The sequence below is a fragment of the Solanum dulcamara genome, chromosome 2 (assembly GCF_947179165.1).
Source record: "Solanum dulcamara chromosome 2, daSolDulc1.2, whole genome shotgun sequence".
In the NCBI taxonomy this organism is placed as follows: domain Eukaryota; kingdom Viridiplantae; phylum Streptophyta; class Magnoliopsida; order Solanales; family Solanaceae; genus Solanum; species Solanum dulcamara.
This window is the reverse complement of record NC_077238.1, coordinates 82,738,753-82,764,487: the sequence shown is the minus strand read 5'-3', so window position 1 is coordinate 82,764,487 and position 25,735 is coordinate 82,738,753. Positions and strand designations below refer to the sequence as shown.

The following is a 25,735-nucleotide window of genomic DNA, read 5'->3' as shown; positions in this document are numbered from 1 at the left end:
AAATATATTAAATATTTATAAATATTTAATTATAAATTATACTGTTATTCTAAATCGTCGTATCAATCAGTAAATTCTAGATTGGCATATATATTGTAATCATTAACCAATTGATTCAAAATTTCATGCTACAACATTTCTCAATCATGATTAGACTGTTTTTGTTCCTATAAAAAATATCTTTTAATTAAATTATTGTTTTTAAAAATAGAAACTTTCGTCTGCATTAAGCTAATATATGTACTTGTTGTTTCTTAATTTTTTATTTTTTATTTATTTTTATTTTTTTAAAGGAAAAACAGTGTCAGTTGTAGATCCCAAGGTACAAAATCATGTGACCTTGTTTTAAAAGCAATAAAATTGCCAAGCTGGCAATGAACCCAGTGGATTCCTACACCTTGTGGGCTCCACCTGGCACTGCCACGTGGATGAATTTTCAAATGCGGGGCCCATCACCGACGCCGTAACGTGGTTTGTGGGACCCACACCCACACAGAAAGAACGTGGGGTCATGTAATATGCTTGATCGCACGCTCTCCTCACGTGATTTTAGATTTCTAAGGTTTTGGTAAATGTGAAATACCAAAAATGCCCTTCTCTAAAGGTCAAACTTTGAAGTTGACATTTGAAATAATATTATTTGATTATGATTTATGCCAAACTTAGAAAAACAAAAAAAAACCAATAATATCTAATTATTGTGTGGTCTAGCTAAGATAGCTTTAAGACTTTAAGTATGATAGTTTGAGTAGTAATGTCACATATTTAGATTTTAGTGATACAATAATGATTGTTAATCGTATATCTTTTTTGATTGAAAATTTTAATTATGTCGATCATAAGTCTTATAATAATTATATTCGATTATTAAAAATGTCATAATCTCTTCGCAAAATTACAAAATTTTGCTAGCTATATCTCTCGTCAACTCTTACGATTGTTAAGTTGCACAATCTTATCATATCCCCAAACCTATGTAGGTATGCAATATATCTAAGCTAGGGACTATTAAAGAAAAATTACATGATGAGATGGTTGAATTTGGATATTCTTTTGTGTGTGAGAGAAGAGTGTCAACATTGTGAGTATATAATTAAATTATTAATAATTTAAAAATAATGAAAGAGTTTGAGTCCAATTTCAAATGTGTTAGGAGAAAATGAGGGGTCAACAAGATGTGAATGATAATACTAAATTTTCATGTTTAATGACAAATCCATGTCTCCTAGAAGTTACATAAAAGTTCCAATGGAAAGCAACTAAGAAGCTTAATTTGCTCCTAAGATTATGGTGAGCAATTACATCCCCTCACCCCCCACCCCACCCCCACCCCCACTCCCACAAAAAGGTAGTGAAACTTTTTAAAAAGTAAGTTTTGAAAAAAAAAAATCGAAATCTTATCTACGAATGAAAACAGTAATTTGAAATAAACAAGATTATTAAAACAATAAGACAAAATAACAATCTTTCTATGTATAATTTTTTTTATTGCAACATATGTATGGTTGTACCTATTTGAAATTTGCTTCTTAGCGATATGAGTTGTGGTGCAGTGGTGAAATTATTTCATTCTTAATCAGAGGGCCTCGGCTTCGAGTCCTGCATGTGAAAAAAATTGTGTTGGGAGCGTCACCCCCGAATGGACCCTGCAGTGCGCGATTCAAATTTAGTCAAGGCTCTACGAGCTTCGGACACCGGATGAAAAACCAAAAAATAAATTTGTTTCTGGATTGCATGTAACCCCATGTGCTAATGCCCCAATTTCCTCAACATGACCTCATTGTCTATTGACATATATAATTCTTCTATTTATTCTTTTAGTAATTTCAAAGTGATAAAAAATAGTTTAGTGAAATTATTTTAAAGTAACAAAATTAATTTGCAACTAATAATACTTTAATTAGATTAATAAGTTTTAATTAGATGAGTAGTTTATTTGATAAATGTCATTATATTTGTTAGAGTATAAAAGGGCATCACACAACTACTTGATTGCTTATCTTTGAAGAGAAGTTTTGATTATGGCAATCATTTGGTTTTATAGCCTTTTCATTTCTACTCACTACAAAAATAAAATAAAATAAATTGCTACGTACAAAGCTTGATACATTAAATAATTTATAGCTACCAATTTTTTTTCAATAATTCGGTGATTATTTGTCGTTAAATAAAAGAATAATTTTTTATTATTATTTAGCAATAATAGTTGTATCATATATGTATGTGTTTCTTTCTCGAGCCAAAGATTTATCGGAGTTGCTATATCTACCCCACAATAACAAAATTAAAATTTGCAAATATTCTATTTTTCTCAAAACACATTTGAGAAATTATACTAAAAATGTTGTTATCTTCTTAGGTTTCTTCTTGTTGTTTCATAAAGTATAAAGATTTAGCTACAAAATCATGCACTATTAAAAATTAAAATTGGTGTACCACGCCCTAGTTCTTTTTTTTTTCTTTTATAAAAAACAATACATATGAACGTTATTTAATTTACTTTATGAAAAGTAAAAGTCTTTTAGGAAGTGATTCTATGAGTGCAATCCAAGTTAGTTAAAAGGGAAATAATGCATCATGAAACCCATTTTCTTTCTCTTTTTTTTTCTGGCAAAAAAGAAGTTTTTTATTATTACTTCGATTAAATATATTTTATTTATTTAATTATAATTTAGTGAAATAAATTATCCTATTATTCCATATTACCTCTGCTCTTTCGAGTGTAAATGAAGTATATTTGGAACTAAGTTAATTTAAATATCCAGAAAATAGAAGTGCTTTAATTTTTTAGAGAAAAGTTCTTCGGATATCAAATCATTAACTGTAAATTTTAAATCAACAAAAATATTTATATGTTTTGACAAGTTTGTGAAAAAAAAATATATGTTACATTAATTATTTAATATAAGCAATAAAAGCAAAGTGGCAAAACATGCAACAGAGTATCCTACTTTCCCTTTTTATCTTTTAAGGAAAATCTATGAAAAACAACCAAAAATACATTACAGCTATATGTGTTATGTATATAATGTGTAAAATTATTTAAACTATCATTATAGTTTGATATGTAATTAGTTATCATTTGTATTGGATTGTTAATTAGTAATTCTTATTACAAAAATTTCCCTCTAATTACCATATAATTTAAGTTATAACTATACACTTATATAATGTAATTTTTAAATTTTATTAATTTAATTTAACTTATCATAACAAGTTATTATGGTGATTGAAAGTATAAAAATAGGATGAGATATAGCAAACATCACATTGAAGGAAGCTCAAAAAATCTATAATTTATGATAATTAATATAGACTTAGCTAAAAAGAATATAACCTAATATAGAAATAAGATTTATATAAGTGATATCTACAAACAAAAGAAATGAATATATAATTACTAGTTAAAAGTTACTAATGCAATTTCTTTCATATTTAGTGAAAGGACAAATCAATGTGCAAATTTTTTAGCAAATAAATCACACACACAGAAGGAAAATTTTGGTAGTATGAAAAAGAAGTAATAAATGACATGGAATTTTAGCTCTTTTCCGATCCAACCAATGTAACTTATAAAAGATTTTAAGTATGTACTATCAACTTTCATATAACAATATCATTTGTTTCAATATTTTTTAATTACTATATCAAAATACTACTATAAAGAACATCATATGATATGATATGACATGAATGATCGAATTTCAGTATAAAGTATGATTGTTAAAATAAAAATATTACTATAAAGGATGATTATCGTAGAAAAGTGCAGTTTAATTAGTTATTTTTAATTTATCAAAACAAAAATTGATTTTTTTTTAAAAAAATAAAAATGGTGAGAGGGGTGTGGGACCCATGGTGCAAATGCAATGAAGAAGAGTGTATTGAAGAAAGGAAGGAGGGAGGGTAGAGACTTAAACATCACGACAATATGAGGGGTGAGAGGTGAGAGGTGAGTCGCGGTGACACTAAAATATACAGCTAGCATTTGATACAATTCCCTTACCAACCCATCAATCACTCTCCTCCTACTTCTCCCTTCCTCTTTTAAACTTTCTTCATTCCTTTTCCCAATTTCTCCTAAAACTCCTTCTTCTTCTTCTAGCTATAGTTAGCTAGTTTCTTCAAGGTACATATTTTCCATTCATTTTTCTATGTTAAATCATAGTAGTCACTCATTAAAATGTAATCTTTTTTTTGTGTGTAGGTTTTGCTATTGTCCTAGTTTATATGAAGAGTTTTTTCTCAGTGGGTGTTGCAAAGTTTGTCTTTTTTGGGTCTACTGTCTTTCTTGTTCTTCATTCCATTTCCCAATTTCTCCAAAACCCCCTTAATCTAGTTAGTTTCTTCAGGGTACATATTATTCATTCATTTTTCTCTGTTTATCATATCATTCATTCATAAAAAATGTAATCTTTTTCTATGGATTTTGCTTTTGTCTTCTTTGTGATACATATAATAGTCCTAGTTCACATGGAGATTTTGTTGTTGTGGTTGTTGCAAAGTTTTTGTCTTTTTTTGGGTTCATTTCTATTTGAGGCTAATGTCTTTCTTGTTCTTAATTGAATTTCCCAATTTCTTCAAAACCCCTTCATCTCCCTTTCCTTCTTCTAGTTAGTTTGTTCAAGGAATATATGTCTTTCACTCATTATTAAAAATGTAATCTTTTTATGTGGGTGTTGCAAAGATTTTGTCTTACTTTTTGGGTTTTGTTCTATTTGAGGCTATTGTGTGTTTAGTGTTGTTTACTTGTACATTTTTAACTTCTGCAAAATCCCTTCAACTTCTTCTTTACTAGTTTCTTCAAGGTAAATCTTATTCATTCATTTTTTTTCTTCTGTTTATCACATTACTCATTCATAAAAAATGTATTCTTTTCTAGTGGATGTTGCAAAATTTGTCTTTTTTGGGTGCATTTCATAGTACTCATTCATAAAATGTAGTATTTTTTTGTGGGTTCTCACTGTTGTCTTTTTGAAGTTGCATATATTTCATTAATGGGGTACATTATTTTTTTGATGATTGTTGCAAAGTTTGTCTTTTAATGTGAACTGTCTGTTCAGTGTTGTATTCTTGTTCTTCATTTCATTTCCCAATTTCTCCATAAGCTCTCATATCTCTTCTCCTTGTACTAGTTCCTTCAAGGTACATATTATTTTTTATTTGTGGGTTTTGCTTTTGTCTTTTTTAAGGTACATACTGTTAATCTACTTCATATGGAGGTACATTTTTTCTTGTGGGTGCTTGAAAGTTTTTGTCTTTTTTTGATTACAATTTCTAATGAGTGTTCTGTCTGGTTACATTTGTTTTCTTGTTTTTATTCACTGCTTCCTTCATTCACTTTCTCAGAGACTAGGAAAATTCTGCAGTTTCCTTGGGAGTTGAGCCTTTTCTGAAATTTCACTGTTTCCTAAGAAAAATTTCATATTATATGTTTGCTTACTACTAAGAAAAGAGAGGGAAGAACAAAAAAGGTTCCATTTTTCCTGAAATTTCAAGCTTGCTTTGTTGTTTGTTTGGTTCCTAAACAGAGAAGCATAGTGGAAAAAGATTGAGTCTTTTTTGTTGTGTGTTGCTTCAAATGAGCCAATAAAATTTGGTTTCTAGATATGTCTAGGCATAAAAAATTCAAATTTTCTTCCCTCTTTTTCTGCATTTTTGACAATTTTGGGATGAAATTGCAGGGGAATTTTCTGTGAAATTTTGGACACTGAAACCTTTTCTGTAAATTGGGTCTACATATTCTTGCAATTTTAAGGTCTACTTCGTATATTTGCATTTATCTTCAATTTTTCCAATATACTTTTCAAAAAATCCATTTTCTTGCAAATCTCTCTCCTTGTCGGTACACTCAATGTGAGTTCTACAAATTTCCCAATTTTTTTTTGAAATAATTTTCTTAATATTACAAGAATCTTGATAAATGTTCATTTTGGATTAACAAAATTCCAAAAAAAATTCAACCTTTTTCTTCTAAAATGTGCCACGCCCCATTTTGACACTCTGGCTCCAGCCTAAGTACATGGTGTGGTTTTTGGCCCCTACCCTGCACATTAAATTTCATTTTTGTCCCTATAAAATGAAAGTATATATAAAGTAGCTATCATTATTGGATAATTGAAAGTTGATGAGATTTCTTTTTTTGGTGTTATTATTAATGGTTTTGTGTTAATTTTTGCAGGTAATAGTTTTTTAGAGTAGAAAAAAACTCGAGAAAGTATAAATGGGGTCAAATGTAGTGGATGAGATAGATTGTGGCAGCTTCTTTGACCACATTGATGATTTGATTGAATTCCCTCTTGAGAATGAGAATGTTGACCTTAGTTCTACTGATTGCAAAGATTTTCCAAGCATTTGGAATGGCCCCTTGCCGGATTCTGACTCCCTTTTCTCCGGCAGCCAACGGAATTCTGCCTCCGACCTCTCAGCTGAGCTCTCAGTTCCGGTAAGTGTTATGTATGCATGTTGCTTAAATCATTATTTGATAAAAAATGGTCAAAGTTTAAGTGATTCATGTGGGGTCTAATTCCATTTTTATGTCTCAATCACGTGATTAGATGTCAAGATTTAAATATGTTTTGTTTAGTGAATGATTAAGTTAATGTATCATAATTGGATAGATTAGCTCTTTTATGGGGATTAGTGTATGGACTATCATATAACTTTGTTGGTATCTTGACAGCCAGCTGTGCTGTCGGTGTGGAAGAAGTGCAAGACACTTTGTTTTCTAGAGTTTGATTGTGTTGAGAGTTGGACTGATGCTAGCACATATGGTGAAGTCATCTTTTTTGCCATATTAATGGTGACTAATCTGGATTTTGCATGTCGTAGGGCCCACTAAAGACAGAAAACCCCCATACTCGGTTTCCTAGGCTCGAATCCATAACCTCTTGTTAAGGGTGAATGGATTACCACACATGCTGAAGTCATATTTTTTTCATATTAGTAGTGGCTAATCTGGATTTCGCACATTGTAGGGCCCACTAAATGTAGAAATACGGTCCATATCAGGAGTTCCTCCATTTCCAAGGCTCAAACTTGAAACTTCTAATTAAGGGGGAAGGGAATACCAATTATAAAGTCATTCTTTCATATTAGTGGTGACTAATTCGAATTTCGCAAATTGTAGGGCCTATTATAAGGAGAAATGCTTCATAGTAGGAGTTCTTCAGTTTCTAACCCGAGATCTTTGATTAAGAGTGAAGGAAAAGTTGTTCTTCCCACCACACTCCTTGGTGGTTAGCCATATGTTACTTGCGTAATTAATGGCTCTGGAGTGTTCCCCTCATGGTAGTTGGGATTGGCAAGTCCAGTCTATTTCAACTTCCATCCCTTGCCATCATCATGAATCACAGATAACAACATTCAATTTGCACCAGCAAGTTTGTGCAACTATATGCAAAATTGAACCAACATTCTATTAAAAGTCTAGTCACCATAGAAAGGGACATCACATCTACTAAGTGATGTGTTTGGCAAATTTTTCTTTTGCTTTGGTGTTACTTTGCACATAAGAGCGTCATACATAGTTTGTCAATTAGAACTTGTACCTTAAAAGATGTTTCCCATTTGAAATTCGACTTGAACCAAAGATTAAACATTTTGAGGGTCATCAGGTGATACATAGTGGGATACAGTTAAAACAAAGATTCCTTTTCCTTCTTGTTACTGGATATCTCATTCATACACATTTTCTCTTTGGTTTCCCTTTTCCTTAACGGTTCCAAATTCCTTATCAAGCTAGTTGTGCTTGCGTTTGATATTATATACTACAACTCTGAACTCTGTCTTATATATTTGTTTTCTTTTGTTACAGTATGAGGACATTGTCCATCTTGAATGGCTTTCAACATTCGTGGAGGATTCCTTTTCGGGTGGGGGATTGACTCTCGGGAAAGAAAACATTCCTGTTGAGAAAGAGCCGTCATCCCAAGGCAAGTTCCAGACTTCGAGTCCCGTGTCTGTGCTCGAAAGCAGCAGCAGCAGCAGCTCGTCCTTTTCCAGCTCGGGGGAAAAAACTTTACCCCTTAGTCCATGTCACCGTGGTCCACAACGTGCTCGGACCAAGCGTCCTCGCCCAACAACTTTTAATCCCTTCCCAGTGTTTGTTGCTCCAGGAGTTCCAACAGAATCAGAGAATTTCGCGGAGTCTCCCATGAAGAAGATTCTGAAACCAGCTGCACCAGAACAGAAAAAGAAAAAGAAGATCAAATTCTCTATTCCTCTAGCTCCGGTCGAGACAAATCAGAATCCAGTGGCACAACAAACTGTTAGGAAATGCCAGCATTGCGAGATAACAAAGACTCCTCAATGGAGGGCCGGTCCAATGGGACCAAAAACTCTCTGCAACGCCTGTGGTGTTCGTTACAAGTCAGGACGACTCTTCCCTGAATACCGACCAGCTGCAAGTCCCACATTTGTTCCATCATTGCACTCAAACTCTCACAAGAAGGTTCTCGAAATGAGAACCACCATCGTCCCAGACAACAATGCCATAGCCAGGACCTCGTCACCAGCAACGGCCACCCAACTGGAGTTCAATCCTAGCAACAACGAGTCGGTTGAGGAGGAGCACAAATAAATCAAAATAAGCAGAGAACAGTTTTTCCTAGTCATAGAGTCTTGTTCATTTCAGTTCCTAGTGTTATTTGCCTAGTATTTTTTTTTTCAATTGCTTTGTTCAATGTTTTCTTGTATAGGGATGTAATATGGAAATAGAAAAAAAACAAGTAGATGATTATATTTTAGGAGATTAGATTAAGGGCTAAGATTAGTGTTAATTAAGTTTCTTTTATAGTTAAAAAAATAGTTTGGGTCAGTGTTGGTCTTGTTAGATGTTTTTAAGGCTTTATATTCTTGTCCTTAGGATGGGAATTCTTTTTGCAGTTTATTTGTTATCAGGCAATTCTGAAATAGTAATTGTTTATTTTTAAATAAGCATTTTTTTAAAATTTATGCAACACATCTTATTTTTAACATAACAAAATCAAACAATCAATATATAACTAGTTTTAGCATCAACTAATCCCAACATGATAATCCCAACCCCAACTTAACTTGTGTTCAAACCAAATAACCACTGCGCAATCTAATTTTAATCCTAATGTTAATTATGATTAAAAAAAGCAAATGCAAGTTGCAGAGCGGATTGTAATATAACAAGTTTAAACATTTATCGCTAAATCAGATTTTAATACGTACCGCTAATTATAGTCTCAATCATAATGCCATGATAACTTAATTTTAATTAAAATAACTCATATCTATTCAATAAGATTTTTATATTTGAACAAATTAATCGCAAATCACAACGCAAGTTATAGTGTTACAAATACGTGTACTAACTTATCTAAGAACTATAGTCTTGAGATTATAATCCTTAAACTAATTTATCCTAAAATAATCTCAAATTTAATGAGAAATTCAGAATTAAATTTGAGTTTAGAATTATACTGTATTTAGATTAAAAAAGGAGCAATTATTTTTTATAATTAATACATACCGTCAATCAAATATAATATAAATCTAATCCAAACTTAATATCTGAGTATCACACCTTATTTGACCTTAATTATATTATAAAAAGGGCATCCCGGTGCACTAAAAGCTGCCGCTATGCGCAGGGTCCGGGGAAGGGCCCGACCACAAGGGCCTATTGTACGCAGCCTTACCTTGCATTTCTGTCAGAGGCTGTTTCCAGGCTTGAAAACGTGACCTCCTGGTCACATAGCAGCAACTTTACCAGTTAGTCCAACGCTCCCTTCCTTAATTATATTATGATAATTAAAAAAAAAAAAATGGCACATAATACTAAAGTTCCGAAAATGCCCTCACCATCGTCACTCAGTGAATTTCAACAAGTTGAGAAGCAGAAAGAGGGAAAAATCAGGAGGAAGAGCTTTTTTTTTTTTCAGTTTCAATCTATGAAGAACAAAGCTCTTTCTTCTCTATATATCTATTCATACGTATATACGTACAAAAATACGTAGTATTATATGTATATACGAACGTCAAAATCTCCAGATCGAACTTAGGGTTTTAGTTTTTTTTTTTTTGAAACTTTTAGGTATCGAAAATGTCAGGGCTGAATCGATCTTCTAGCGCTCCTTCGAAAAATGGAGTTCCTCCGCAGGAACTCCTTGACGATCTTTGTAGGTGCGTTATGCTGTTTATGTGATTCTGCAAAACTGAATTTTCGCTTTTTCTTGATGTAATTTTTAGTGATTCAAGTTATTTTTTTTGGATTTGGCTGTGAAATGATGTACTTGAAGTGCTCATAAGTTCAAATTTTAGCTTTTTTCCTGTTGTATTTTTCAGTGATTCAAGCTATTTTTTGAATTTGAAATGGTGTACTACTTGTAGCGTTCATAAGTTCAAAATTTAGTTTTTTTTTTTTTTTTGGATTTGGATTTGGATTTGGAATAGTATACTAGCAGTGTTCATAAGTTCAAAATTTAGCATTTTTTCAGCGATTCAAATTATTTTTTGGATTGGGATGTGAAATGGCGTACTTGTAGCGTCCATAATTTCAAATTTAGTGTTTCCATTTTATTTTTTTTGGATTTGGAATAGTATACTTGTAGTGCTCATAAGTTCAAAAGTTAGCATTTGTTCAGCGATTCAAATTATTTTTTGGATTGGGATGTGAAATGGTGTACTTGTAGCGTTCATAAGTTCAAAATTTAGCTTTTCCCTATTGTATTTCTCAGTGATTCAAGCTATTGTATGGATCTGGATGTGAAATGGTGTACTTTTAGCATTCATAAGTTCAAAATTTAGCATTTTCCTGTTGTAGTTATTAGTAATTCAATCTAATTTTCTCGATAACTAGTGATATAAGCTAATTTCTTGATAAGTAGTGAGTCAAGCTATATATTGGACCTGTATGTGAGTGAGATAGTGTACCTGGAGATTGCATAGTTGCCTAAGTTCGAAATTGAGATTTTTAATTTAATCAGTTTTAACTGTCTATGAGAGTTTCCCAAAGTATAGTGTTTGCAAGATTGGGTAAAGAAGATGGTTGCGTTCAGTGGTGGATCTAGGACTTTAACTCTATGGTTAAACCTATAAGGTTCTTCCCATTAAGCCCACTGTATTTTTAAAATTATGGGTTCAGACCTACCATTTGTTCAATTTTAATGATATTTTACACTTAAATTTATGCTCCGCATCAAAAAGGTGTCGGTTAATTCTGCTCATCAAGGCAAGAGGATATGTGCTCACTCTTAAGTGTCACAATTGGAATTTGAAACTGGAATTTCAAGTTTTTATTCCTATGCTAGTCATCCTCTAGGATCCTCACCTGTATGTGCGTTAAATAGGTTTGGAGTTCCAGTATTGGAATGAAATGGTGTTGAAAGAGTAAAATTATTAAAGAAAATATAAATGATATAGTTTAGAACTCAACATAGTCATTGAAATTTCGTTTAGTATTTTATTTGAGGAAATAGATGGCTTCCCTTTGTCAGTACTATAAACACTGTAAGTCTTAAGCAAGCTTAATCTCTAGTCATGGTAAAGAAGACTTATGACTTCGATAAAAGATGCGTTCTGTCCTTGCATATAGCATTTCCTATTCCATTTCCATTTTCTTAAAGTTGGTTATAGCAGCTTGTGATATTGTTTGACTTTACTTGGTAAATGGTAGAAATTGTGAGGTTATGCATTTGGTATGTCTTTCCTTGATGAATGTGTTCTATTTCTTTGACACAGTCGGTTTGTTTTGAACGTGCCAAAAGAAGATCAGCAATCATTTGAGAGGATTTTGTTTCTTGTGGAGTACGCACATTGGTATTATGAAGACAATACTGTGGAAAACAATCCGTCATTAAAGTCTTTCACTCTCAAGGAATTTACTTCCTTAAGTATCCTTTGATGGTAGAACCTAAGCCTAGGTCTATAATTATTTAAATGCAGAGAATACTATATCTATCTTGCACGCAACTTACCTTTTTCATTGATATTTGCATGTTTTACTCTTTTGAACTTGAATGCCCTCTCCCCCTTTCTTTTTGCATTTAAATTGGCCACTTTGACTTGCTTTCCATGCATTTGATCATAAAGTATAACTTTGATATTAGTAATCCAAAAAAAAGGTGGGGGGGAGAGCTTTGATATTGCTTTTTTCACAACAGTCATAGTCTCGTCATTGTATATACTCGTATCTTTTTTTTCAATATGGTCGTTTTTGGGCCAAGGGTTTAGATGTTTCTCTTAATTAAAGCTGAGTGTTATGCTTGTATTATTTCTTTTTTCAACTTTGCTTTGAGAGCTCCTTGAACCTGCAACATGTTCATAAAGACTGAAAATATAAAATTTAAAGAAAGAATTATTGTGAAATTGTAAGGTGGACATATAATATAGGGTCACTGTTTCTGAATTTCTGACTTTCATTCGTAAGTTGATATGTTCACTTCTACGTTGGCTTGTGTATCTGAGCGTGAGTATATGAACATTCCAGCTTTCCTTAATCCATTACAGTGTTTAACAGTTGTGATGTTTTAAAACCATATGTTCCTCACATAGACGACATATTCAAGGACTTTACCTCTTACAAGGTTCGAGTTCCTGTAACTGGGGCCATCATCCTTGACGAGACTTTTGAACGGGTAAGTACCGTTTGCATCAAACGCAGCATATTCAAGTTCCTTGTAAATAGTATATTTATGAGATCACTGTCAACATTTAAAAAGAAAGGTATCTTTACTTGATTCTGTCAGGTGATTGGTGCTTTATTGAGCTTGCTACTTTTGTAGGACCTATAGTCATGAATGACCAAGTGACTAATATGTTTCTGGAACTCAAATTGTTGCTGCTTTGACTTTTTGAGGACCATTCATTTAACTAGAGTCTTTTCTCTCTCTTTCTATTTGTTCCTGTGATTTCCTCAATTTAAGCATATGTGTAGTGCTATCTACGAAATTAAATAGGTGCATATCCTTGTAGTCTTTTATGGCTCTTTCTTAAAGACATTAGATCTCATTGATTATTTATTTATTTATGTCAACTGCAGTGCTTGCTAGTAAAGGGATGGAAGGGTTCAAGTTGGAGTTTTCCTCGTGGGAAAAAGAACAAGGATGAAGAGGACCACTCGTGTGCAGTTAGAGAAGTATGCAATTCTCTTTACTATATAGTTCTCCAATTGACATTGAAGATCTCATGAAAATGGTTGTGGAAGTGTAAAATGTTTTTCAGTTCTTTAATTGCAGGAGACATTTATTTGGATAATTTACTCTTTTCGTTGATAGAGTAATAATGTCCATAAAAGAGGAGCGAACCTGTATACAAGGAGTATACTAAATTTAGAAAACCTTACAAAAAGATATATATGATAATACCTTATAGAATTGAAGTGGATAAAGCTCATCATTTCCCTAATTTGAATCGAAACTTGGTTTTTACTTCTCCACCTTTGAAGGCTCGCTACACCCAATGTCTCCTATGAGGCTGCCTTAAAGTCCAATTCCAACCAATTTCTAGTTTATGCACCCATAAGAACCCGACAATCCCCCGTATGGGAGCCACCGACGTTTCGTCTGGCATGTACTCTTGGGACCTCCGAGTACGTCAAAGTGAAAGGAGACAAGACTCACTCGCCCTACTTTGTTAAGAAGCAGTTCTGCAACTTCCTCTCTTCCCTAGCACTCTTTTTTTTTTCCGAAGGGCAGTGAAGGCCTTCCTTATAAACTCTCCCTCAATCGGAAGGATACCCCATCCAAAAAACTATGCACTTACTCATTGCCAATTAAATCTATCAAGTCTCCTACTTTCCCCCACATGTTCTGTTTACACCAAAAGTAAAAAAGACTCAGACAATTCATCCTAATTTTGGTATTTCTTTCCTTCATATTCTTCACCAGATACAAGCTGGGATGATCCCACCAATCCTCCATAGCATTCTTTTCACCCACATTCTTTCATCAGCTTAGCAACTCCTTAGTAGAATTGGACATAGCCTAATTTATGTCCAAACTACACAAGAACATGTGCCACAAATTTGTAGTAGTACTACAAAGCATGAATAAGTGATCAATGTTTTCACCATTTTGACCACAATGCATACATCTTGAATAAATCTGGATACATCTTCTCTGTAAATTTTCTTGAGTTAAGCAAGCTTTCCGTGTCACCAGCCAAACAAAACAGGATTCCTCAGCTGGTATTTTGGTATTCCAAGTATGTATCCAAGGCCAATTTCCATTCCAAAAGCCACCTTGATTATAACTCCTGTATGTGGATTAGAGGCTGCCATCACCCACCAATGATCTAACCAAAAGGATGTCTTTCTACCATTTCCCAGCATGATCTTCACATTTTCTTGAAAATCCTGCCACTGATTCCTTATTCCATACATGCACAACAATTTAATGGACTATTGACTTCTTTTGTGATCCACTGGCTCTCTAACCTATATTTCTGAATAATAAAGTTTCTCCATAGTGCCATTTCTTCTAAGTTGAATCTTCATAACCATTTTTGTAGCAAACTCCTTTTATGTGAACTTAGCTTCTTGATTCCCAGGCCACCCTGTTTTTTAATTTCAAATGAGAATTTCCCACTTTACCAGATTAAAGCCCTTATTCATTTTATTACCATAGGCTTAAAAAAACTCATCTCTTTTTAATTTATAAATCTTTTTCTCCACCCCCTTGGAGATAGGAAAAATTGCCATCATATAAGTAGGGAGGGCATGGAAAAATGGAACTCTTGTTCCAGTTAACATGAAGACCAGATAGAGCCGCAAAGATAGTTAGAATTGCCCTAAGCTGTCTGATCTACCCCACTTCAGCATCACAAAAGACTAGAGAATCGTCGGCATAAAATAAGTGATAGATTTCTAGACCATCACCATTAACTACTTGAGTATCAAAGCCCTTGATCCAATAATTTGATTTGGCTATCCTAAACATGTGGTTAAGACCTTCCATGGCTAGCAAAAAAAGGAACGGCGACAGTGGATCACTCTGCCTAAGACCCCTTTGGATTGAAAAAAGCCTTCAGGACTTCCATTAACACAGAGAATTTTACATTAGGGTAGAAAAAGGGTAGTCCAGTGCACAAAGCATCCTGTGTTAGTGGGGTCTAGAGAAGGGCCGCACCCCAAGGGGTGTGATGTAGACAACCTATCCTAATGCAAGCATTATTATCTTCTTCCGCAGTTCGAACCCATGACCTATTGGTCACGCGGACAAAATTAAGTTGCTCCAAGGCTCCCTTTCGGAGAATTTTATATTAGAAATGCAAAATTTAATACAATTTAGCATTTGCTTCCAAAACCTATGTCTTTGAGAATTTCAAGAGAAAGTTCCAATTGACATGATCATATGGTTTTTCAATGTCCAACTTGCATAAATTCCTTGGTTTTCCATTTTCACTCTAGAATTCACCAACTCATTAGCCAACAACACAATATCTAGGATCTGTATCCCTTTTAAAAAGGCCATTTGATGTACATCAACCTACTTGCTAATAATTGCTTTCAATCTTTCTGTAATAAGCTTGGAGAAGATTTTATGTGTTCCCATTTCCCCAATAAGACTAATAGGCCAAAAGTCCTTAAATTCCTCTGCACCATATTAATGCAATAAAAGTAGCGTTGAATGACTTCTCAAAAATTTCATTATGATGAAAATTGTGAATTGTCAACATTACATCTACCTTCAACACTTCCCATCACTCCTTAAAAATTCCATTATGGAAAAACCATTAGGTCCAGGTGCCTTGTCAGTGTCAACATGAGCTAATGATTTTGCAAACTTCCACCTCTAAGAAAGGTCTCTGCAACCACTCTTTTTAATCTTCATTGATCTTAGGACAGTTTGAATATTCAAAAAATGGCCTCCGGTCCTTTGACTCAGAGTAGAGTTTTTCATAGAACTCCACCACTGACTCTTTTGATTTCAACAACTTGTGTGACCTCTTCTCCTCCTACAACCAGCCTATGAATGGAATTGTACCTCTTGTGGGCTGTTGCCATTCTTTGAAAAAACCTTGTGTTCTTATCTCCTTGTTGAAGCCACAATACTTTGGATTTTTGTCTCCAATTTGCCTTTCATTTTTGGCGAGTTCCTCCAATTCTACCAACACAGTTGCCCTAATTAATATTTCATCTTTATTGAGTTCTCTATCCTGTTGAATTTGGTCCAGCTCAGCTAATTCATTAAGCAAATGCTTCTTCTTATTGACACCCTTATCTCCACCACCTTCTCCCAGACTTTATAGTGTGACTTGGCAGCTTGATACCCTAATAGTTGTTGCAATTCAACTATAGAGAATCATGCTTAACTCAAGATCATCAGAAAAGAAGAAGGTTTTAATTTGAGCAACTTATGTTATCTTTACTGAGAGAATTTGGAGTCAGTCACTCATCTTTTTGTTCATTGTAAATTTGCCAAGCAATGCTGTGCTATGTTGCTCGGACTCTCTAAAATTGATGCCGCACCCATGTTGGATTCTTAAAAATGCACTACCTTTGGAGAATCCGACATGCATCCATCGCCATTTTTAAAGAGTCCGAGCAACAAAAATGCCGAGAGACTATCCTGAATTTGTGTGGTGTTGTTTTGCTAATGCCTTTAGATGTTAAGAGTTTACTTGAGAGCTGGAATGAGCAGAAGATACCAATATCTCAGAACTAGATCCGGAGGACCATCTCTTTGTGCTTCTTCTAGACTATTTGGAAAGAAAAGAAAAGTGTTTGTTTTGATTATAGAAAGAATCATATCCCTTAAGTCATGAATCTTTGTCTTCAGAAATATGTTCTTTTGGTGTAAGAAAAGCTTAATAGAGAATATGGATCAGTATATGGATTTCTTGGACTCACTTAGGAATATACATCTGATTTGTTGTAGGGATTGTCTGATTTTGTTGTACTTCTATATACCTTTTTGGTACTTTTATTAATAATGATTTTACCTTGTCAAAAAGAAATCTCTCCTTTTAAATTACTTCCTCTGTCCCAATTTATATGAATTAGTTTGACTTAGCACGGAGTTTAAGAAAGAAAGATTTTTGAAACTTGTTGTCTAAAATGAGTCAGATATTTGTGTGTCTAGAAATCATTTCATTAAGGGTAAAATGAGCATTTTAAAGTTCAATTGTTACTAAATATAGAAATGTGTCATTCTTTTTGGGACTGACTAAAAAGGAAAGTAAGTCATATAAATTGGGACAGAGGGAGTAAGTGTTAGCTACCACTAAGTCATAAGCTAAAGAGAATTCTAAGATAGTCTTCCCTTCGTCATTCTTAGTACCTTAACTAATAACTCCCGTGTACTTGTTCAAAACTTCCACTATCTTTACCTAGTATCCCTTGAACCAAGGTGTCCATATCCTCCCAAAATTTAGCTTTAGCGTCTATATCTTATTCTATTTGCGGAGCATAGGCACTTATAACATTGATTGTCTCCATCCCTCATACTAGCCTTAATGCAATAATACTATTCCAACTCAATTCATTTTTAAAATTTTATCTATAAGTCTTGTTTCTACAATAATTCCATTTTTTTGTCTATCCTACAATACAATGATTTATAATCTATTGTTACTTATCTCTCTAGCCATTTGTCCTTTCCATTTAGTTTTTTGTAGGCAAGTCATAACAACTCCCCTTTTTTTAGGGTATCCACTGTTTCTATCGGGTTTCCCGTCAAAGTATCTATGTTCCAGGTACCTACTCAAATACGAATCTTTTGGAATATCTTTTTAACCATCATCCATCAATGATGACAAAATCCTTTCTTATTTTGCACCACATCGAGCACTGTTGTGGTGGAATTAGCTTCTAACTCACACCTATCCCTAATGTGGGAACCCTTTCATGTTCTGCACAACATCTGGGCACTGATGTGGCGTACATACACTTTTACACATACTCGACCACGATGCTGGAACCCTTGCTCCTACGTCCTTACGTCCAGACAATAATGTGATGCAACCCCTTGCACATTTTTCATTAACATTCGGTGCCGATTTAACACATGTCTAGATGGGCACGTGCAAATGATCTTTCGATCTTTCTATTATGATGATTCATCGTGAATTGACAAATTTTACGCTGGTGGTCACCACAACTCCACAACCCCCATTATACGGGCTTGGTACCGGCAATGTGTGATCATGCAAATTAGAAAAGATAAAAAATGATAACATTTGGCAAAAGGTGCAAGTTGTGCATATAAAATGATAAAATGAGACGTCACTTACAAGTTGCCATGTCACCATAATTATCAAAAATAAAATAAAATATAAGAGATCACTTGTGATAGTTTGATTATGTCCTATATTGACCTCCAAATCTTTCATATGAAACATTCTGTAGGTGTGCAGCTATGATGAGTGAAGGTTTCCATAGGAGACGAGATGGACCTAAAATCACATGGAAAGAAATTGTGTTGACTCTTAAAAGACCTACAATCTCTTGAAATTCATGCAAGCCTAGCGAAAAATAAAGTACAATGGAACCAATTAAATGGAATTTAGTTTTTCGAAGAAATTTCCATGATAGGGGAAATTAATAGCTAGTTAGATTTGCTCTAGAGACGGGAGGATGATGGATAGCAACAAGAAATATTTTGCCAAGATTGGTTTAGTGTTGTCAAAAAATCAATAATTTAACATGGTCTAATATGTAGAAAACTTGCCTCTCTCAATAATTTAACATGGTCTAATATGTAGAAAACTTCGCTTCGCTTTATGTGCGTTTCAGTGTCGTCATCAAGGTTCTAAGGCATATTTTCCCTTGCCAATTAGCCTCTTCTGAAGAGGTGACACTAAAGAATTGATATTTCACTTTATCTTAATCTTTTTCCAATTTCTTTGTTTGTAAATTTGTCATCTATGGTTATAATTATTAGTCTTGGACTAAACATATATATATACTTTTTTCTCCCTTTGCACCTTTTTCCATTGAAGCCCTCACTTTATTTGCACTTTGCGCTTAAAACCCCAATGGACCTTGGAGCTTTTTTGTGCTTTTCGCCTTTGATAACGCTGCTCCCCATACCCCAATTATGTTGTTGTTAACAGTAGAAAGCTTCTAGTTCCAGAAAACTAATTTTTTAAGTTCGAATATGTTGTTAAGGACATTGAGGTTCTTATTGCCCGTCCCAACTTCTTGGTATTAAGGCATAGTTGTTATGACTTGTTGTATTTGACTCTTCTGTACAAAAAAGAGATGGAAGATATTCTGTACTGGTGGAGAAAGCTGGTTTGACCAGTCCATAAAGAAAGTTCAATATCTGTTCTACATGAGTAATGGATCGTATGTAAAGGTCCATGGTGGTTATGTTATGTCATGGTGGAAAGGAGGAGCGATAACTGAAGATTGGGCAATGCTCCTGATAGTCATATCATAGCATGTATTGTTCCATTGTTTTTGGACCAAGCTTTGTGATTCAAAAGGGGAAAAGAGCAGTAATAGCTGAGTAGCTTAACGACTTTATTTATTTATGGATCAATTTGTCAGAAGTTAGTTTAAAGCTATCCAGGAGTCAAGACAAAGTCGACAATAGTTTATTTCTTAAGTAGTCAAGGAGTAGGGATAAAATGAGTAAGAACCTACACTCAACAATAAGTTTTCCCTCCTCTAATCCTAGATTAGTCCATCCATATGCTTGACAATAGTTTATTTCTTAAGTAGTCAAGGAGTAGGGATACAATGAGTAAGAGCATGAACCTTTTAAAGCATATGGATGGACTAATCTAGGATTAGAGGAGGGAAAACTTATTGTTGAGTGTAGGTTCTTACTCTTCTCTGATTTAGTAAGTTACTACTGGATCTGACTGCTCTCAGTGGAAGACTTTGACTATGGTGAAATCTTGGTGGGTTTATATGTAGTTGATAAGATTATCCTCTGAGGAGCTTGGCCCCAACATTTTGTTCCTCTCTTTTTTTCTGGGTTCTCTTTCCATTTTCTCATCTTACGTAAATTACTATCCATGGTTTATCTTTTTGCAATGTTCAATTTGATTCAACTTTCTAAATTATGCTTTGTATTGGATGCAGGTCTTGGAGGAAACAGGATTTGATGTCTCGAAACTTCTTCAGAAAGATCAATACCTTGAAATGACTTTTGGACAGCAAAGAGTGCGGCTTTACATAATAGCGGGAGTGAAAGAGGATACATCATTTGCCCCACAAACCAAAAAAGAAATTAGTGTAAGTGAAAATATTCTGTCAAACGTTAAAAGCTTCAAAGAATGTAACCAGATTCGAAAAAAAGAAAAAGCTTCAAAGGAGGTTAATATCGCAAAAACACTTCCATGAAATTCAAAGCCATGCATCAAAATCCCTTTCTTGTGTGAAGGATAAAATTCCTTTCCTACTGTTTTTAATAGATGGAAGTATGCTGTCCCTGCTAAATGAAAATCTTGTTAAATTTGAATTACTGGGTGGTCTATCAGTACATTTTTCTTTAAGAATGACAGTAGTCATTTGCTTTGCTTACCTTTGTTGACTTTAAGATCATGTATTTATGTATTGCTATTTGACGGTCTTACTTCACTGCAAGCCTGCTTCGAGAATTTTTCTTGTGAGTCAAAGGTCTATCAGAATTAGGAATGAGAATATCCAAGACAAGTGGGAGTTGCTTCGTGGTGGACAAGATGTGGGAAGGGAGGCTGAGATGGTTTGAGCGTGGAAGGGGAGATGTGCAAATGCCCCAATGAGGAGGTGTAAAAGGTTGGATATAGTGGGTAGGATGAGAGGTTGAGGTAGCCCGAAAAAGTATTGGGGACAGTGTTTTGAGAAGCGAGAAGCGGAAAAAAGCGATGGGGGCTCGCTTCACAGAAGCGAGAAGCGTGAAGCGAAGCGCATGCTTTTTTCAGAAAAAGTGCTATTTAGTATAAAAATAAAAAATATAAAATATGCATAGATAAATAATCAAGAACTCAAAAGACTTAGATTAAAAAGTAAATAGATAGTCAATAATCCTCATAAGTAACAACATATAAAGCAAATGCATAACCAAATCACAAAGAGAGCAAAATCCTATTCTTCAACAAGATCCTCAAACTCTTGAAGTGCCATCAACAAGGGTTCTACTTGGTCCTCATCTTCTTCATCGGAGGACTCATCAACAAGAGTTCTACTTCTATTTGAACTTGAACCTGTAGCTACTCTTTTTTCCTTGCCCCTTAAAGTACTCCCCCTAAAACTATAAGATTAAAAGATATGTAAATATAATTAATATATCTTTAGTTTAAGATCACAAGGTTCATAAGTGTTTTTTTAATACTTTGTATCAAGTCAAAACCAAACAATCAAATTGAAACGGAAAGAGTACCAAATCGAACCTTTAGAAACTGTGAGTGTAAGCATATCATAGTATTTGTGTAGAAATAAAAGCTTTTAATTAAGAAATTATAAAAATGTTAATATTATATCTGGACGGACTAATAAGAAAAATAGTGTCAAATAAAAATGAAATGGAAAAAGTAATATAAAGTGAGCAGATCAGTAGTATTCTTATAAGTAATTTTGATTAGCTTACTAATTAAATATTAATATTATAGATGGATTGAATAAAAAAAATAGTTTCAAACAAAAATGAAATGGAAGTGAGCAGAGTATTAAATTAATCTATACCTAATTATCAATCCTCTAAGTGTAACCTTTTGGACTTTGTGGCAGACAAGTGATTCATGCTTTTGCTTTTAGACCTTCCTGGCAATAGCACTAAGTACTTTATAATTTTTCTTAATATACAATTATGAGGAAAAATATGAATGATTTTCTCTATAAATTTTTTAATACTGAGATTATTTTCTTCACTACCCGCTTTTTCCAAATAAGAGAGCTTTTTTCTTGCTTCTACATGAAGCGCGCTTCTCGCTTCTTCCATGAAGCGCACGCTTTTCTGAAATCGTTTCGCTTCACGGTATTGAAGCGCTAGAGCCTCGCCTCGCTTCGCTTCACACTTAAAGCGAGCGCTTCGGCGCTTTTTCACAACACTGATTGGGGAGAGGTGATTAGATAGGGACATGACACAACTTCATCTTATCGAGGACATTACCTTAGATGGTAGGGTATGGAGGTTGAGGGTTAGAGTAGAAGGTTAGTAGGTAGTTGAGCATTGTCTTGCTTTTCCATGGGATTAGGCTTGGTGGTAGTTTGGAGCACCGCGTCTGTCGTAGTATAGCCTTATTCATGTAGTTTCTTTCTTTTGTTGTGTGTTACTATCTGTTGTTTATTATGTTTAGGTGATCAATTTATTTTGCTGATAGTATTGTTCCTTGCGTGTATGCTCTGCACTGCTTTCCTATTAGTTTTCATGTTTTCTTTATTGCCGTTTTTCTTTTCATTACTACCTTCCTCAGGCCCCACTTTGTGGGATTTCACTGGGTATGTTGTTGTTGAATCGAGTTTCTTTCGGAAACAACCTTTCTGCCCCATAAAGGTCGGAGTAAGGTTTGCGTACGTCCTACCTTCCCCAGACCCCACTTGTGGACTACACTGGGTTGTTGTAGTTTTGGTTTTAGAAGCTCATGTTAATAGATAATTTCTGAGCTTACTACCTTACTTTGTATAACTATTTAGAGCAGGAGATCTCTATGGAATTTTACTTGCCATTGAACTTCATGTTTCTCAGTATCATGTCATGTAGAAAGGTTTTGTGAATGAGATTTATATTCTGTATGGTGTGTTGTGCTGATACATTTGAGCTGGATGTTTCTTAAGCCATTATTTACTTGGACATGAAGTGTTAAAAACCTTTTGTTTTGTGTGTGGAGGTTAACTGAGTTCCCATTGATTTCAATTATTAAAGATATCCTTAGGACTGTCTTTGCTCTCATGGATTGTGCATGAACTCGATACTTTGGATGCTATCTAGAATGACCACTTCTTCATTTGGTTGAGGCCTTTCTGCAGAAAATCTTTTGAAAGTCAATTATAGTAACATGCACATGCTTGCTCTCCCATTTGTTACGTTCATATTGATGATTATTCTCTACACACGAGTGCACCATTGCATGTAAACATGTCACTGCTTCTTTTGTGAGTTCTAACATTTGTGGGTTTGCACTTTGAATTCAGGAAATTGCCTGGCAAAGACTGGATGAGCTTCAACCAGCAAGTAACGATGTCATATCTCGTGGGATGACTGGACTCAAGCTCTACATGGTTTCTCCGTTTTTATCGTGAGTGAAATGCTTATCTTGTAAACCTGGCGGATGCCGTTGTTTCTTCTCTAATGATTCTTAACTTGGCACAGATCTTTGAGATCTTGGATTTCAGCTCATCAGCCTCCTGTAGCACCTAGATTTGATAGACCTTCAAGAGGTGCAATTCTTCTCTCTTCATTGCCTCAAATCCTCTCCTCAGCACTTGCTAACACTTTTTTCTAGCACGTTTATTTCATTCTTGACTGTTATTTGAACTGGATCACTTATCCGCTGGAAACTAGCTTAGTGAAGTTCCAATTTACTTCGTGAAAGCCAAGTAGATTGGGCTAGGATGCCAGCCAATTTAATTTTTCTCCCATTTGAGTCAGTAGTCATATTTTACTCCAGATTACTTGTATATCCTAATTTCAAGCTCAGGTGGAAATTTTACTTTTTGCATCAAACTATGAGACAGGAAGGTAAGTAAGATGATGGTCTAAGTAAACATTTCAACAACAGCATACCCAATGTAATCCCACAAGTGTGGGGGGGAGGGTCTAGGGAGGGTAGGTTGTATCTAGACCTTACGTCCTCACCTCTACATTTGGGGTAGAGAGATTGTTTCCGATAAAGTGGAAACTTTATTCTTTGCATCAATCTATGAGACAGTAAGGTAATTAAGATGATGGTATAAGTACACATTTCAAACATTATAAATAATTAGGTCCATATAAAGGAGGTGAATCTCCTGTCTTTCAGTCCCTTGACCATTCTCTTTGGTTACATGCATCTATCTGAATCTTTCCACCTTCCACATCCACCCTCAACGAAAAGAGGGGACCGGGGGGGGGGGGGGGAGATCATAATTTCTCCTTTTGGTTGTTTGGTCTTTAACAATCACAGAACCGATAACTACTTTACGTTACTGATCCAATTTTCTTCTCCACAAAACCAGCCACAAGCTCCTCTGGCCTTTTATTTATTGGTAAAGGAGATCTGGGGTAGAACTAGTTTATAAGATTCAGTTTTGATGATAGAGGAGAATGTTCCACTGCCCTCGTTGTTTTTTCATGTGAGGCGTCTTGTATGATCAAGGTATATTTTCCTTATAAAAAAAAGATCTTGAAGATGATTTCATTAGGGACCCCTGAGATGTAATAAGTACAGGTAAGATGCGGCAGTTGTGCTTCAATGATACTTCTAACCTCTTTTGCACCTCTCGCCAAGTCAAATCAGATTGAAACAATAGTTGATATTCTCCTTTCAACTTTGCCCTGAAGAAAAAAGTTGGGAAGAATGATGATAGTTACCTACCTTCAATACCGTGTACATGATGATAGTTACCTACCTTCAATACTGTGTACTAGCTATAGAAAGAAAAGTCAGTCAAGCCTGCTATGGAGAGGCTGCATTACAATTGTCCAGTGGGAGTGTTAACACTAACTCTCATTTAACATGTTGATGTTAGGACACCTTAACATTTTATTCAATTGGCTAATAAGGTTTAGTTCTTTGATGTAGGATTAAGTGTGTGGAATGCAAAAAATAGTTCCACCGGAAGCAGCTCAGTTTTAACTGAGATTCAATTGAACAAACCTGCAGTTGATGCACGTCCCCCGAACACAGGTCCTGGCAAAAGCTTCAGAAATTTCCGATTTGACACTGCTTCAATATATCGTGCAATGGAAGCTGGCTTCTCTTCTTGAAGTGTAGAGTATAGTCGCGGTTAATTGTCGTGTTTCATGTGCACATATTTTGTTTAGCTCCCGTCCTCACTACATCAGTCTTTGAGAAAATCTAGGACTCTTTCTTTGTGTTAATCCTTCTTAGACAAGTTCATAGTTTTGTGGCTGTTCTTTTCACTTTCAGGTTTGGGATGTATGTATAGTATGTATGTACAGGAACCTTGTATTGAATAGTCACCATGTTCTTAAGTTAATGCAAAAACACTCCTTTTATTTTGGACACTATCTTTGCTTACCTTAGCACAGTGTTGACAAACCTCTCAACTATGTTGGTACCTCCATCTTGTTTTTGTCTCTCTTCTTGAGCAATGAAGGCTCTTCTATGGAGCCCTTAAGCTCAAGTTATGTAATTTTGGATTTGACAAATCTGGTATAGTATCTTTGATCTTTCAGCAATTGTCTTGGAAGAGTTTGCTTTGTATTTGCCGGAAGGCTAAATCAAACAAGTTATGTTAATTCGACCCAAAAGAGGGAGGAGAATGTGGTTGCTGCGGTGTGGCATATACAAGGTACCACTTTCTATCTACAATTATTAAACGAAATCTAAGATTGACATAAAAGTATTCGGCAGTCATATCACCAAAAATTTCATTTACTAACACAGACGAAAAATTATGAAAATCTTGAATTTCTATTTCATGGCACTTGCATGCTAAAAAAAATGGCATGGATATTGTAGAGACTATAAGTATAGTTTCCTAGTTTATTGAGGATGGACCTGTAAAATTTTTGGCCAAAAATTTCGATCAGTCATATCTCCATAGGATGAACCTATAAAGGTTTTGGCATAAAAGTGTCGGTCAGTCATATCCCAAAAATTCACATACTACCACGAAAAATTGAGAAAAATTTTGAATTTGTGTTTCGTAGCCCCTAAATGTTAAAAA

At 34.5% G+C, this 25,735-nt stretch overlaps 2 protein-coding genes across 4 annotated transcripts; both read left to right on the top strand.

Moving 5' to 3' along the window:
• The first annotated feature begins 3,979 nt into the window (after positions 1-3,979).
• LOC129881147 (GATA transcription factor 8-like) lies at positions 3,980-8,934 on the top strand. Of its 3 annotated transcripts, none has more exons than XM_055955523.1 (3): positions 3,980-4,129; positions 6,182-6,445; positions 7,817-8,934. In XM_055955523.1, the coding sequence occupies exons 2-3, from the start codon at positions 6,224-6,226 to the stop codon at positions 8,579-8,581; spliced, it is 987 nt and encodes a 328-aa protein (XP_055811498.1). In that variant the 5' UTR covers positions 3,980-4,129; positions 6,182-6,223; the 3' UTR covers positions 8,582-8,934. The 3 variants fall into 3 exon arrangements, with proteins under 3 accessions (XP_055811498.1, XP_055811499.1, XP_055811500.1); XM_055955524.1 differs by lacking the exon at positions 3,980-4,129 and adding an exon at positions 4,763-4,808; XM_055955525.1 differs by lacking the exon at positions 3,980-4,129 and adding an exon at positions 5,239-5,474.
• Positions 8,935-9,848: 914 nt separating this feature from the next.
• LOC129881146 (mRNA-decapping enzyme subunit 2) lies at positions 9,849-25,071 on the top strand. Its single transcript, XM_055955522.1, has 8 exons — positions 9,849-10,155; positions 11,713-11,864; positions 12,481-12,608; positions 13,013-13,108; positions 20,006-20,158; positions 23,036-23,139; positions 23,214-23,281; positions 24,625-25,071. The coding sequence occupies exons 1-8, from the start codon at positions 10,076-10,078 to the stop codon at positions 24,807-24,809; spliced, it is 966 nt and encodes a 321-aa protein (XP_055811497.1). The 5' UTR covers positions 9,849-10,075; the 3' UTR covers positions 24,810-25,071.
• Positions 25,072-25,735: the final 664 nt, after the last annotated feature.

Excerpts from the sequence above, each read along its gene's own strand:
- LOC129881147 (XM_055955523.1), top strand. The coding sequence starts at position 6,224 with ATGGGGTCAAATGTAGTGGATGAGATAGATTGTGGCAGCTTCTTTGAC. Across the intron at positions 6,446-7,816 it reads CAGCTGAGCTCTCAGTTCCG|TATGAGGACATTGTCCATCT; the intron begins GTAAGTGTTATG and ends CTTTTGTTACAG.
- LOC129881146 (XM_055955522.1), top strand. The coding sequence starts at position 10,076 with ATGTCAGGGCTGAATCGATCTTCTAGCGCTCCTTCGAAAAATGGAGTT. Across the intron at positions 10,156-11,712 it reads CTCCTTGACGATCTTTGTAG|TCGGTTTGTTTTGAACGTGC; the intron begins GTGCGTTATGCT and ends TCTTTGACACAG. Across the intron at positions 11,865-12,480 it reads CAAGGAATTTACTTCCTTAA|TGTTTAACAGTTGTGATGTT; the intron begins GTATCCTTTGAT and ends AATCCATTACAG.